We start from the raw sequence: 13,070 nt of genomic DNA, 5'->3' as shown, positions 1-13,070 counted from the left end.
TGGTGTAGTGGTAATCTTTGAGTCTTCATCGTTTATTTGCAGCTGTTTCCGTTTTTCTGCGGTAGTTGGCGCCACCATAGGACTGATCCGAAATTGAGCCTGATATATACATACGTATAAAACAACGATGTGTGAATAAATTCCTCACTGCTGAAGGAGTTGTGCCGATTGAAATCCATCGACGCTTGGTAAAGTTTTATGGAGAAGATACAATATGTGATAAGTGTGAGGCGATGGGTACGGCATTCTCAAGGTGGTGAAAAGGGTGTTCATGACAAGTCACGGCCCGGTCGACCCTGCACAGCTGTCACGGTCGACCCTGCACAGCTGTCATTCCTCGCAATGAAGAGCGTCTTGATTAACTCATCCGTGCTGCTCGCCAGATAACGACCAGAGAATTGTGTACAAAGCTGAATGTAGGCTGTAATGCCTTGGAAAAAATGCTGAAACATCAAAGCTGTAAGAAAGTGGTTAGCCTCAGCTGGTTCCGATTTTCACAAGCGTGGCATGCAGGCTCTGGTTCTTCGTTGGCAAAAGTGCATAACGAATGACGAGAACTATGTAGAAAAATGACGGTCTGTAGCTGAAATATTGCTCTGTTTAGCTATGCTGTTGTTATTTATGTATCTCCATTAGTTTCCATGAAAAAATAGGAGTCATTACTTTTGGAACGACTCTCGTATATTACAATAAGTAAAGTTCCTCTAATTATGTAGGTAATGAAATGAAAAGAACTCAATGGCCAGTCCTCTTAGAGAAGGGGTAGGGTGCTGTCAATAGTCTTAGGGCTTTTGGTAGTTTGATCAACCGGGCGAGTGTGCTCTCCCATTTTATACCAATATGTTGCTGACTGCAAGACTCTGCGTCACAAATAGAATGTTGACGATTATGGACGACGTCCTCTTCGTTGCTGTCGTCTGTAGTTAAGATTGCCATATTTTTTCCATGAGAATACGAGACTCCTTTGATGTTGCTTCCCCTCCCCGAAACTTCCCAACACAATCGAATGAACTGTAGCTCTGCTTATAGACAACAATATGATAAGAGGAGCTGTAGCTACTTTTCTCTCTTCGTTCCCTGCATTAAGATATTTCCAATGCAACTACAAAAGAATAGCTTAAAAACTCAAGACGACGTCTTATAAAAATGCTCTACAGAAAAACAATGTCCAAATAATCCCATCTTATTTAAATCAATTATACAATTTACCTTCGATATTCTTCACGCGTTTACTAACATTGATTTACATGGCTGTATTTGCCAAAATTACATTCGTAAGTTTAATCTGATTGAAACTTAACTTATGCGTCTTGTGTGATTGTCATGGCAGGATTTACGCATTTCTAAACCCTAGACCAAAGCAAAATTCTGCGCCCGTAGCCCCTGAATAATATTCTTTATAACTTCTGTTAACTTATCTAATGTCTTGCTGGAGAAAAAGTCACTCATTTTCCCTATGCTTGTCTATGTAGAAGCACTCGAAGACATCTTACCTTTGATTGTTTTCTATTCTGGTGTTGAATATCCGAGTTTCTATCATGTGCAATAGAAAAAGTAGCGTTATAAATTTTGCAGTCAACTTCATAGTGCAACTCGTTTCTTTTCAAGGAAGGGTACTTCTGATCTTCAAATTGAAATAAAACGTGTATTTTGGTTTAGGCATTCTCCTTGATACTAAGTTGGAAAACTTCACTTGTAATGTATTATCAACAACAGCTCAGCTCGTGCACTTTATCAAAGATTACAGATCCCTTGATTGCCAACGAACAACTACAACTTTGCGCTGCTAGTCTATTGGCCTGATCGCTACGAAATCGGAGAGGGTGGAGTGATAAGTTGCTCCAAGTTCTTTCATATCACAACTTATTGTTCATTCACTAATAACAGGGCAACCAGTCAATGTCAAAGCTTTTGATTTTTCGCTTTCCCATAAGCTTATATTGAGAGCAGAAATGGGACGGGATTGAAATACGGGACATTTGCCTCTCCCGACTAAATTTATGGAGACGTGGGACACTCGGGTCCAAAATCGGGACTGTCCCTTTTTCTACGGGACGTATGGCAGGCTTATCTGTAGTGTGGTAGTTTAATTCAAGGACGTGTAGTAGAAGCACATGGCTACAGTAAGGTGTGACGACGTGTTTGAACCTTATAATATTTTCATTATCTGTACAAATTTCAAATACAATATCGTTGTTTTTTTCCAAAGGGTATTAACGAAAAGTATTGTAAAATGTTTGGACAATTATTTTAAGTACAGCAGGTTATGTATCTTAAGAAAGAGCCAAAAATGTAGCTTTCAGAAATCCTTCAAAATAAAAAGAAGTTAAATAATTTTCTGAGAATTTCTGAAAAACACAAAAAATTCTTCACATGTTGGAAAAAGACAGTGGTTTAAAGTAGGTCCGCAAAATAATTAAAAGAAGGTAAAAAATTAGTGAAAAAAATGTCTTTAAAATGTTACTTCTGCCCTTTTATGGCCACCTTAAGCTTGGAAAAAAAGTAAAAAATCAGCGTTCGATAAGGCTGCACAATATGATGAGTGACAGCACTGTCACAAAATACTTAGAAAAATATTGCAGTACATACTATTCTTTGACGTTTTGCTTCTGAATCTTAGTGTAATCAGCAGGTTTCATCTCCAGCTACGATTCAGTCTAAAGTTGCTCGTATTGCAGTAACCTCCAAATCAGCATCGAACTCTGACGGGAAACGAAACTATTCGCAGATAATAGCAGCGTTATATAATATTATATATACACAGAGGAGAACTGACAAACTTTGGCCTACTCGGCTTATCTACAGAGTTGGCCAACCATTAACATTTAGTCAATAGGGAACATCAATTTCATCTCACTTTCCTTTGTGGCAGTCGAACACAAATCATCACACTTATCCCAAAAAGCACTTTTCACGTCAGATTATTGGGGGGACAGTCCCTCCTAGGTCCAAGATTGGGGATATATTTCCCCATCAAGAACTCGGTATTTGCGCGTAACCGAGGGATGGTATTTGCGCCAGTGGTCATAACCAAAGTAAGAATGCTCTTGCAACAGAGAACGAAATCCTCTAATAGCTCCTGCTCAAGGGAAGAGCGTAATCGATTGTCTATATTGATATTGAATGCATCAGAGTGAAAGTATATATTTTATACAACGTAGAAATGACGGATACATTGGATCATAGAGATTTATTTTATGAAGTAGTTGTAACGTGCAAGATAGGAATCTATTGACGTTTCAGTCAGGCAGGAAATTGCAAATGAATGTCTACCGTTGATTTATCAATTTTTCGTTTCGGTGACATACCATTGCGAAATGAGTTCTATGAGTACAAAACAACATCGTGTTCGGATGAGCTTCTCAGGAACACTATGGATGTAGACATACGGAAAGTGTTCCTGCCATTCTAGCAGAGTTAGACACAAGAACATTCCAGTGGCATTTGGGGTCTCCCTGAAGACGTTGCACGTTGTATAGTTCTTTATCCTCTGTATATCCCTTGCTTTCTTCCTGTCCTCCGTCTCGTAATCGGAACATCTATATTTTCTTCTCTTCTCTAGGTTTATTCTATTTTGCCTCATTGCTGATTTAGGATTAGGAATTAGATTTCTAAGCTTTCGGCATTTATGGCCATGTTAGTCCGTCACATATGAAGGTTTTGTGTCCCTCTGTTATCACACAACCCGAGAAATTGAGGACGAAGAAAGGAATGGAGAAGGAAAGAAGCGACCTGAGACATCTAATTTAGGTATTATCTCAAGGTTTATCTGGTGTGAATGACAAAAACCCAGGAAAACCTCACTCAGTTGGATAGCTGACCTGAAAAAGCTTTTACATATTTTCTACCGAGCGCTCCCACTGGAAATCGAACCCAGGATCACTTGCATCAAAGACCTCATTGTTGGTATAGCAAAATGAAAATTCGCTTGCTGAATTGCGGTGTCAATGATCATACTGAAAACTGGTGAAGACGAAATATTTCTGCTTTGTTACTGGAAGCTTCAGAAAGCTATAGGGTTGATTTAGAGACTTCCTTAGTTGGGAGAAAACTTTCCCTTTCAACACTGTACTTTGATGTCTTGAATTATTTCTGTACGTGTCAAGGAAGTTCAGTTAGTTTAATCAATATGAAACTAAATTACCTTTTTTTTCTATTGTACGGAGCTGTGTAAGCGTGAACATTGCAAACTTAATTGTGTTAATGCATTATCCATATTAACATATTGAGTAAGTAGAGTTACAATAATAAAAAAAAAGCTTTCAAAATTCATGGCTCCCAGATAAAGAATTTAGCAAATGAATTAAAGAAGTGAGGAATAACGGTGAAAAAGTACTCTATAAAAGTTGTAAAATGTGTTTTAGATCACACAAAACTGTCTTAAGAGTCTTCATTCCGGCGAAATTAAAATACCGCTAATTTTACAGTAGTTATGTGATATCTTCAAATAGATAAAAGTTAATTGAAATATGGAACAAGAGCGCCCTAGACAGTATTATTTTACATGAGAAACCGTTATCACGACTCACTTATCTGCTTTCGATTTCGAGCCATTTTGTAAATCGGCATTTATTTTCGCGTTTCTAAACAGCTGAAAACGGAAAGCCGCTAGGTGACTTGTGATAACGGTACCTCACGCAAAATAATATCGTCTAGAGCGCTCTTGTTCCATATTTCAATTATTTTTTTTATCTATTTGTAGATATCACATAATTACTGCAAAATTAGCGGTATTTTAATTTCGCCGGGATGAAGACTCTTAAGCAGACATGTGTCTTTGTAAATCTGAAAGGTCTCCCATTATATGCTATCACTCTTTGCCCAATTCATTGCACGCTGCAGTTCTACGGCTCCTGACGTAATATACTGTTTACTTTTACACACCACTGGCAACAGTCCGAAACTGCGGTTGCCGCCTGATCGTTGCCAACCCATATATCTTCTGATGTATTTCCAATTTCAGGTGTTTCCATTAAAAAGATAAGTATAAATGTTACCGGTGAGAGCTCATGTGGTTCGGATTCCACGTTAAGCTGTAGGGCCACGTCTCATATTATAAAATCACTGTTCTAAAATGGACGCTAAACTTAAAATCAACAAATTCAGTTTCTACAAATTGGAAGGTAATTGGGTAATTTTTAGATCCCATTTAAATTAGTCTCAACAGTTTTAAAAGTTTGTTTGTAATCATTATTATGTTTAAAATGTTTTTCTGTTTATTTCCTTAGACTCATATAGCTAAAAACATTTAAAAAGAAAAAACAATATCTGAGTAAGTTGTTTGATTTGTTCAATACAAAGTTTAGGTACTTATGCTGGTAATAAATAAATGAAACAAGAATTTTAGGAAAATGATCCAAAAAATAGATCAAAAGATTGCAATCGTGGCCAATAATTAGTTTTTGCACCAGGGGCCACGAAAGTGTTGAACGACCCCTAAATCAAGTTTTCATATTTCTATGGAGTAAGCACATCATACAGTTAAGGGATACAATAATTTGGGTTTGGCTACGCTATATAATACAGGCTCCATCCATAAGACCCGTAGGAACGGCGTGTCTGACGACTATTCTCTTCTAATTTGAAGTTTATGCTTAAAAACTTATCAAAAAATTTGGAGTAGGCATTTTGGAAATCGGCGGTTTGGTTGCAGTGTTGCCTTCTTTTATCCAGCATTTTTCCTGCCTCTCGGAAAAATGAAATCTTTGAGTTTTACGTCCCACGGATATGTCGGTTAGGCTAAAGGAGACGGTGATGATGAGTAATGAATGAAATGATGGAATGAAGAAAGTGGGAGGAAACGGGAGAATTCCGAGAAAACCCACGCATACGATGTTTGTCCACCACAAAGTTCACTTGGCGAGGGCTGGGATCGAACCCGGGACTTCAAGCACCAGAGGTGAACGCTCTACCACTGAGCCACCGCGGCTCCATTCCTGCCTCTCGAATATTGTAGAATAAATTTTCCTCGCTATATGTACGAACACTCTTTCCTGATCTATAATTCATGCTTCGAAACCAATAAAATAATCATGGGTAAACATTTTGAGAAAGCAGCTAGTTTGTTTTCAGTGCTTCCATCTCTCGTATCACATTTTTTACTCATCAGATGCTGCCGAGAAAATATTCCTTGTTTTGTACCAGTTTGTTCTATTCTGAATTGAAGTTTATGCTTTAAAACTAATGATAAAATTCCGATTAAGCATTTGGGAAACAGATGGTTTGTTTGAAGGGTTGCCACCTCTCATCTCGCATTTCTTCTTATTATTATTATTGGATGCTGTAGAATGAAATTTCCTTGTTAATGCATGAAGACCATCTTTTGAACTGGAATTCGTGCTTCGAAACTAATTCGATTATCATGGATAAAATTTTTGAGATAACAGTGGTTTGTTTTCAGTGTTTTCATCTCTCATGTTTCTTTTTTACTCATCAAATGCAGCTGGGAGAGTTTTTCTTGTTTTGTAGCTGGCTGTTCAGATGTTCAATATCACTCATATGTATGAGGACTGTATTCAATGGTCAACGAAAAATTTCTTCAGGGTCACTTTCTATTCGACGCACGAAGGGGAAATACAATACTGTTGGTGAAGTCCACAATATTGTAGAGTTCAGCAAACCATAAACAGATCCTAAAAGTCTCCAGAAGGCATAGTTGGACAAACAGAGCAGAAGAATTACGTAGTTGAATAGAAAATTGTTTTTATCGTGAAGTTCTTGCTATTACCAACACATTCAGGGAAATGCTAGAAGTATCGGATGAGATTATGAGCTTCAGGCAGATCATGATTTACGTGGTTTCCATGGAAGGGAAGTTTGGGAAATGTTGAATGCACACACCACTTTATTAATAGCAGGGGGAATCCATATAGTGATAGTTCAGAAACAATATCTTGACTAATGAACGCTTGCCAGAGGGATATTCACAGACGCTACTTAATTACATCACAGATGCAAACACAGAGTACTTAAGATACAGGAAAGAAAGATTTATCATTAGAAAGGACCTGCTCTCAGCTGTAATACATAAGCAAAATCTTCCAACATTTTCACCAACTCGGGTAGTGCCTATACCAGTGGCTCAAGAACCATAGAACATTGTTAGGGAGGGAACTTGCCTTAATAGGTTAATTTCCATGGCTAAAGATATATATCTGTCAAAAGGAGATATTCTTTCAAGTGACTTGACACCCTACACTACCTCATCAACAGTAACGGTACTACTACTAAGCATGTGAAATCTGCTCTGATGATCAAATAACGAAATATGCTTCCGGAGATTGAGACACGTCAAGTACTATCTTCATTTACTCCCACTGCTGTTGTGATAGATGTTATGTGTGAGATACGACGAACGCAAACATCATCTCTTCAAATATTTACAGACATGTTTGCAGCTCTCATAAATCGTGTAAGAAATGTCTGTCCACATGAATGTGAAGATTATATATTTGATAGCTACCTAGCTCATTCCATAAAAAGTGCAGAGAGAAGAAGAAGAGAGTCTGTAGATAAACTACCACTTTCTGTCCTCACATCCACACTGAACTGCCAGTGCAGATGTCAAGGTTTTGGGCATCATCAAATAATGAAGCAATGCTACAAAGTGCAGTAATGGAATACCTTAAGATTCAGAGGTCACATTCACTTCATAATGAAGTACTCTGTGGCTTAATGGGTGAGGATGGTCCAACTCCTGCAGTAGTCCTTCCAAGCACTACTACACTACAGGCTTCAATCGAAGACTTGAGAAACCCCATTGAACATTCGAAGCAGATTTGCGAAAAATCCCATATATACTACACATTTTGAGAACTGGTATACAGGGTATTATAGAAATGTCAAATGATACGAATCTCCTTGTTCTATTGCTTCATTTTCATCCAATGTTCCGAGAATATGGCTTGTCTGAATTGTGGTTCCCGGATATTATTCCCAGCCAAATCCTGGTGACCTCAAATGGCGATTTATGTGATGCCATCCTTGTAACACACGTACTAACAGGTTGTTATGTGACTAGTAAAGTAGGAACAAAAGCAGCAGCTCTAAGGGCTTATCCTGAGAGATTTTTGAGACATTTTGAACCAGGATTATAAGCTTGCGGAGAAGTATTTGGTCCAAGTAATGAAACTAGGCACAGTGTGCAAATCCTGTGATGAATCATGTGTCGACACATATGAAACCAGTAAGATTGTTAACCCTTAACTACTGTTGTCAAATTGTGTCACACTAACACTGTTGTTGGGTCTATTAGACCCAGCACTATTTTATGTTTATAAATGATACTAGCTTGATTCAATAATACAAATGTCTGTATTTTCTTACGTTTTTCAGTCCTCGGAATACTTCACAGTAGCAAATACCAAAAAGAAAAGGAAATTTTTTGTGAAAAATTAAATTAAATGAAATGGATCTTTTTTTTTTTGTTTGTAATAAAGTAGTTAAACAATCATATTTTTTCTGTGCATAACAATGCTGGTTGTGACACAACAATCGTATTCTTTTGTCGGAATAGTGTTCAAAAAAAGAAATATTACAATACGTACACAATTCACTCCCTAATAACTAAAACTTGAGGAGGTAAACATGTCTGCACTTTTTTGTTCATTTTTTCACAAGATTCAGACATGGAGTGCACATTGTATTGGCGCATTCTAAGCAAAGAGGTCTGAAACATGACACACACTGGTATTGTGTTTTCCTGTCTTTTGGTGAGCCACAAAATTGACATCTCTTCCTTTTTCCCAATCTGCTTCCTTCCCTGGCTTGTTGGTGTGATTCTTGTTCGGTAATACCAAGAACTCTCGACATGGATGTTCGTAATTCCAGGCTCATGTGAGGGTTTGACAGTCTGTTTTTGATGTTGGGTTGGACAAGTTCACGAGCAACAGCTTTCATAAGGTCTAATCTGGAAAGTGTCTTAGTTTGTGGGAATGCAGAAAACAAAATAAAAGCATTCACTCCTGCAGTATCCAGGATGCGAAAAAATATAGCCATGGTCCATCTTTGTGTTCGGCGATTAGTTGAATAGACACTGCATTTTTCATCTAAAGAGTCCACTCCACCTTTCGTCATGTTGTAATAAGTTATTATTTCTGGTAGTTCGTCCACATTCCCCCTCGTATGGTGCACGGATGATACCAAAATTACTGCTTTACCTTTCTTTGGGACATGTGAGATAACATAATCTGGATCGTTATCAGAAATATCACTATCACTATCTTCGTCTATAACAGATTGAATGTACGATTGAAATCGTGGATCTGTCACTGAAATACTTCGTGCGTTTTCTTCCCTCTCCATTGCATAAACAGCAAATAATATCACTAAAATAGATTGCACTGCAAAATCAAAAAAGTTACGCTGCCACTGTTGTGGGTCACACAGACCCACCCACAATGTGTAGATCTAACTGCAAGCGTTAAAGAATCACAACTGTTCAGCTACCAGTCTCAGTTCACACTGATATGCAGCTACTCGGAAGACAACAACGCTCACGTGTTAGAAAGTAGTACTACGCAACGTAAAATTTTCTTCACGGGTCTGTGAGACCCACAACAGCAGTTACGGGTTAATGTGTTAACACTACCACCTACTTAATCTGCATTGAATGACCACATCAAACGTTCGTTTTACCAATTGTATACGTGCACATCTGCTATATCAGGCACGTAGCCAGGATTTCGTGAAGAAGGGGGGGGGGTCCGTGAAATGAAACACTGTGCTTATCACACCAGAAGCTCGATCATTCTAAACTATTTTACTGGAACATATATTGGTTTGTTAGTACAATAAAATGAGGATATGTTCGTAAGTATTTTAATAAAAAACTATGAAGAAATCTCGAGTGAAATAATGAAAAAAACGTATTGAAAAAGTTTTTACAATATTTACGTCCTTCCTCTGTTTATTCAAATATAACAATTTTCCTTTCATTATGACCTCAACTATTATAAAAAGTACATATTCACTATTATAAAAAATACATACTCAATACTGTCTTGTAAACTATTTTACAATATCTGCGTTCCTTTCTCTGTTGAACCAAATGTTAACAGAACTTTCTTTCCACATAATGTTTTGTTTTTATTATTCCGCCAACTACTGTCGGTTCCAAATGACAAATTAAAGGAGCAGTAGAAAATTGTTCTTGAAATGTTTGATACTGCAAGGACGCGATGACGAAAAATTATGATAAAAATCCCACGCTGTTACACAACAGTACTATGCTTTCGGAAGGTTAAAATCTTCCTGACTAGTAGCAGAAATTCTGAGAATTCCGTAACTTTTCTTGAAATTTCAAATTCCCCGACTTCCAGGATATATCGCTTATCTCGCCCCCATGTATTGCAAGTAATACAAATGTCCTTATAAGAAAAAGTAACCAAAAGCTTCCTGTAGTTTATTTTTAACGCTGGTCCTTCTTTTTCTCATTTCATTTTGTTTTATCCTTCCTTATTCTTTTCATTACTGGTCTCGGAGGGGGGTCCGGAACCCCCGGACCTCCCCTTGGCTACGTACCTGGCTATATGGTCATCTGTACGATTGAATCCGGAAGATTTCGGATGGAATTCTGTAAATGAAAGAGAACTCTTACCCAATTCAAACCAAAATATCATACCTGACGATTTGACAATAACGTGTGGCTGTAAACAGTGCAGTACAAAAAGGTGTCGATGCCAGAAATCGTCAACATTCTATGCATCCTACTGCAAGAGTGATTTTTCCTGCGAAAATAAATAGCCTTCCATATTTGCATCTGTCGGCTCAAATAGAATATTAATAGTAATTATCCCGCCATGTGTAGGTTTTGTAATATGCAGTAATACGTGTAGGTTTTCTAAGCTGATGTACATAAGTGTTACACACAAATATCACAAACCGTATGACTTTCTTTGTGATTTTGTTCCTATTTTCTATCTGGAACACATTATTAGATGTTATAATATTTCTTTCTGTAAATTCTTTAAGTGTCATAACAATTGTCACACACTTTTACCATCTTTATTTTGTTTCCTAAATTTTCTCAAATGCCACATCTATCTATAAAAATGATACAATAGCAATTTAGAGCGACCGAGCTGCAACCTATAACTTTAGCTCTCAAACCTCTGATTTACGGTTATTTGTGATTTCACGGTTTTAACAAAGATAAATATTTTTTAAAAAGTGCCCTTTAAATAAATTCCTTAAAGAGATCTTTTTCACAAAGTTTATCCTAAAAGTTTTCACAAAGAGACCTTTTAAATTATTGTTCAAAGCCTTTGCATTTTAATAAGCCTTCTCCGAAATAAATGCAAATGAATTGTGCTACCATCTCTGGAGTTTTTTAAAACTATAGGTATCTGGACGTTTATATGTTTGTGGCAAATCCTTTCGACAGTGAGATCTCGGAAACTACATGCTCTAGAAAGATGATGTTTTCACTGATCGATTGCAATTTTGCGTAGATTGTTCAGTTCTAACTCAATATTTAAAAAAAGCATGGCCATTATTTATTTATTACATTTTTATCGGTACACTGGAAATGTTGAAATTAAAAAGAAAACTAAAAAAACTAAAGCATCATATCGTACCTATTATACATTCCAAAACCATATAATTGTATATAGGGGCTGCATATCTCTCAGGTGTTTGTTTCATGCCCAAATTATAATGAAAAACGAAGGATAACCATTTCTCTATCTAAGTTGAATCTTTATTGTTTGGAATGTTTTGCCCAATGAACACCATATAGACCTCTATCACTAACATTATAATTGATTGTATGTGTAATGTATAAGCTTATTTTAAAATGTATAAAACGATAATCATGCCTGCTGTTCTGTATGGTTACGAAATATGGTCTCTTGCTCGGAACGAAGAACACAGATTGAAAGTATTTGAGAACAAGATCCTGAGACGAATATTCGGATTCAAGAGAAACGGGAATGGGGAATGGCGGAATCTTCATAAGGAGAAACTACATAATTTATACGGTTTATCCAACATTGTTAGAGTCACCAAATCTACGAGGCTCAGGTGGGCAGGTCATGTATCCAGGATGGAAGAAAGAACGAACGCTCTCAAAATCTTAACTGGAAGACCAACCGGTAAACGACCATTAGGAAAACTTAGGTACAGATGGGAGGACAATATTAAGATGGATCTCGCAGAAACAGGAATACAAAGTAGAAACTGGATCCAATTGGCTAAAGATAGAAGTCAGTGGAGAGCTTTGGTGAACGCAGCATTGAACCTCCGGGTTCCATAGGTCATAAAGTTGCTTAGTTTATGTATTTGCTTATTACATACTACATGCAAGAAGAAAGAAAACACAGATCATACATGAATTAAAAACTACAACCAGAAGTAGGCTCAAATCTTGCAAACAGTACGAGATATTGAAAAAGTAATCGAAAAATCTCCCCTTTACGGTCTTTTGCCGATTTTTACCAAGATTTCTTTTACTTGTGCCTGCAAAGCGACATGTACAGATGTGAGGAATAACAAGGAGATTCATGCTCATATATGAATGATGCGCTGTGTAAAGAACGCAGGTTCAGCTAGTACAAAAGTAAAAAAAAAAAAAAAATGCATCTGTACAATTTCATTTGTTATTAAGATTACTATTATATTGGTCAGTATTATTATTATTATTAGCTTCATTTGTTGATTCTTTAATTTACATGTAAATGCCAGAATTGTTGCATTTATGTCCAAGTTTTCAATAACGTGTAAAATGTTACAAACTGCCAAATTTCCCTACTGTTCAACTCAAATTGTGTTATGGACGCATACAATAAATGTAATTGGCAAAAATAATTATTTTCATCTTTATAATAATTTTATAGCATTTTTAAATACTCAATCTACTAAGGATATGTTTGAAAGACGTTTCTCAACAGAATAATAGTTTCACCAATTAATTACGCTACTTAACGGCAGCAGTGCATAAAAAAAGGAAAAAATTTCGTGTAGCATCCGAGAAGAAAAAACTGTGAGGTGAGAGATGGCAACTCTGTAAGCAAACCATCGCTTCACCAAATATTTACTCAGGGCTTTTTCACTAGTTTTGTAGCATAAACTTC

At 36.9% G+C, this 13,070-nt stretch overlaps 2 protein-coding genes across 2 annotated transcripts in view; one reads left to right on the top strand and one right to left on the bottom strand.

Moving 5' to 3' along the window:
- LOC145676378 (uncharacterized) overlaps positions 1–7,760 on the bottom strand; it is a 76,353-nt gene extending 68,593 nt beyond the window's left edge. The window contains exon 1 of the mRNA XM_081747229.1: positions 7,664–7,760. Within this exon, the coding sequence (XP_081603355.1) occupies positions 7,664–7,760 (97 nt within the window). The remainder of the gene's footprint in view (positions 1–7,663) is intronic.
- LOC145676375 (solute carrier organic anion transporter family member 74D-like) overlaps positions 1–13,070 on the top strand; it is a 261,508-nt gene that overhangs the window by 116,498 nt on the left and 131,940 nt on the right. The gene's annotated exons all lie outside the window — the stretch shown is intronic.

This window comes from Thermobia domestica, unplaced genomic scaffold (assembly GCF_964235325.1).
Source record: "Thermobia domestica unplaced genomic scaffold, izTheDome1.hap1.1 HAP1_SCAFFOLD_119, whole genome shotgun sequence".
In the NCBI taxonomy this organism is placed as follows: domain Eukaryota; kingdom Metazoa; phylum Arthropoda; class Insecta; order Zygentoma; family Lepismatidae; genus Thermobia; species Thermobia domestica.
Note: the sequence above shows the minus strand (reverse complement) of the source record. Positions and strands in the feature narration are given on the sequence as shown.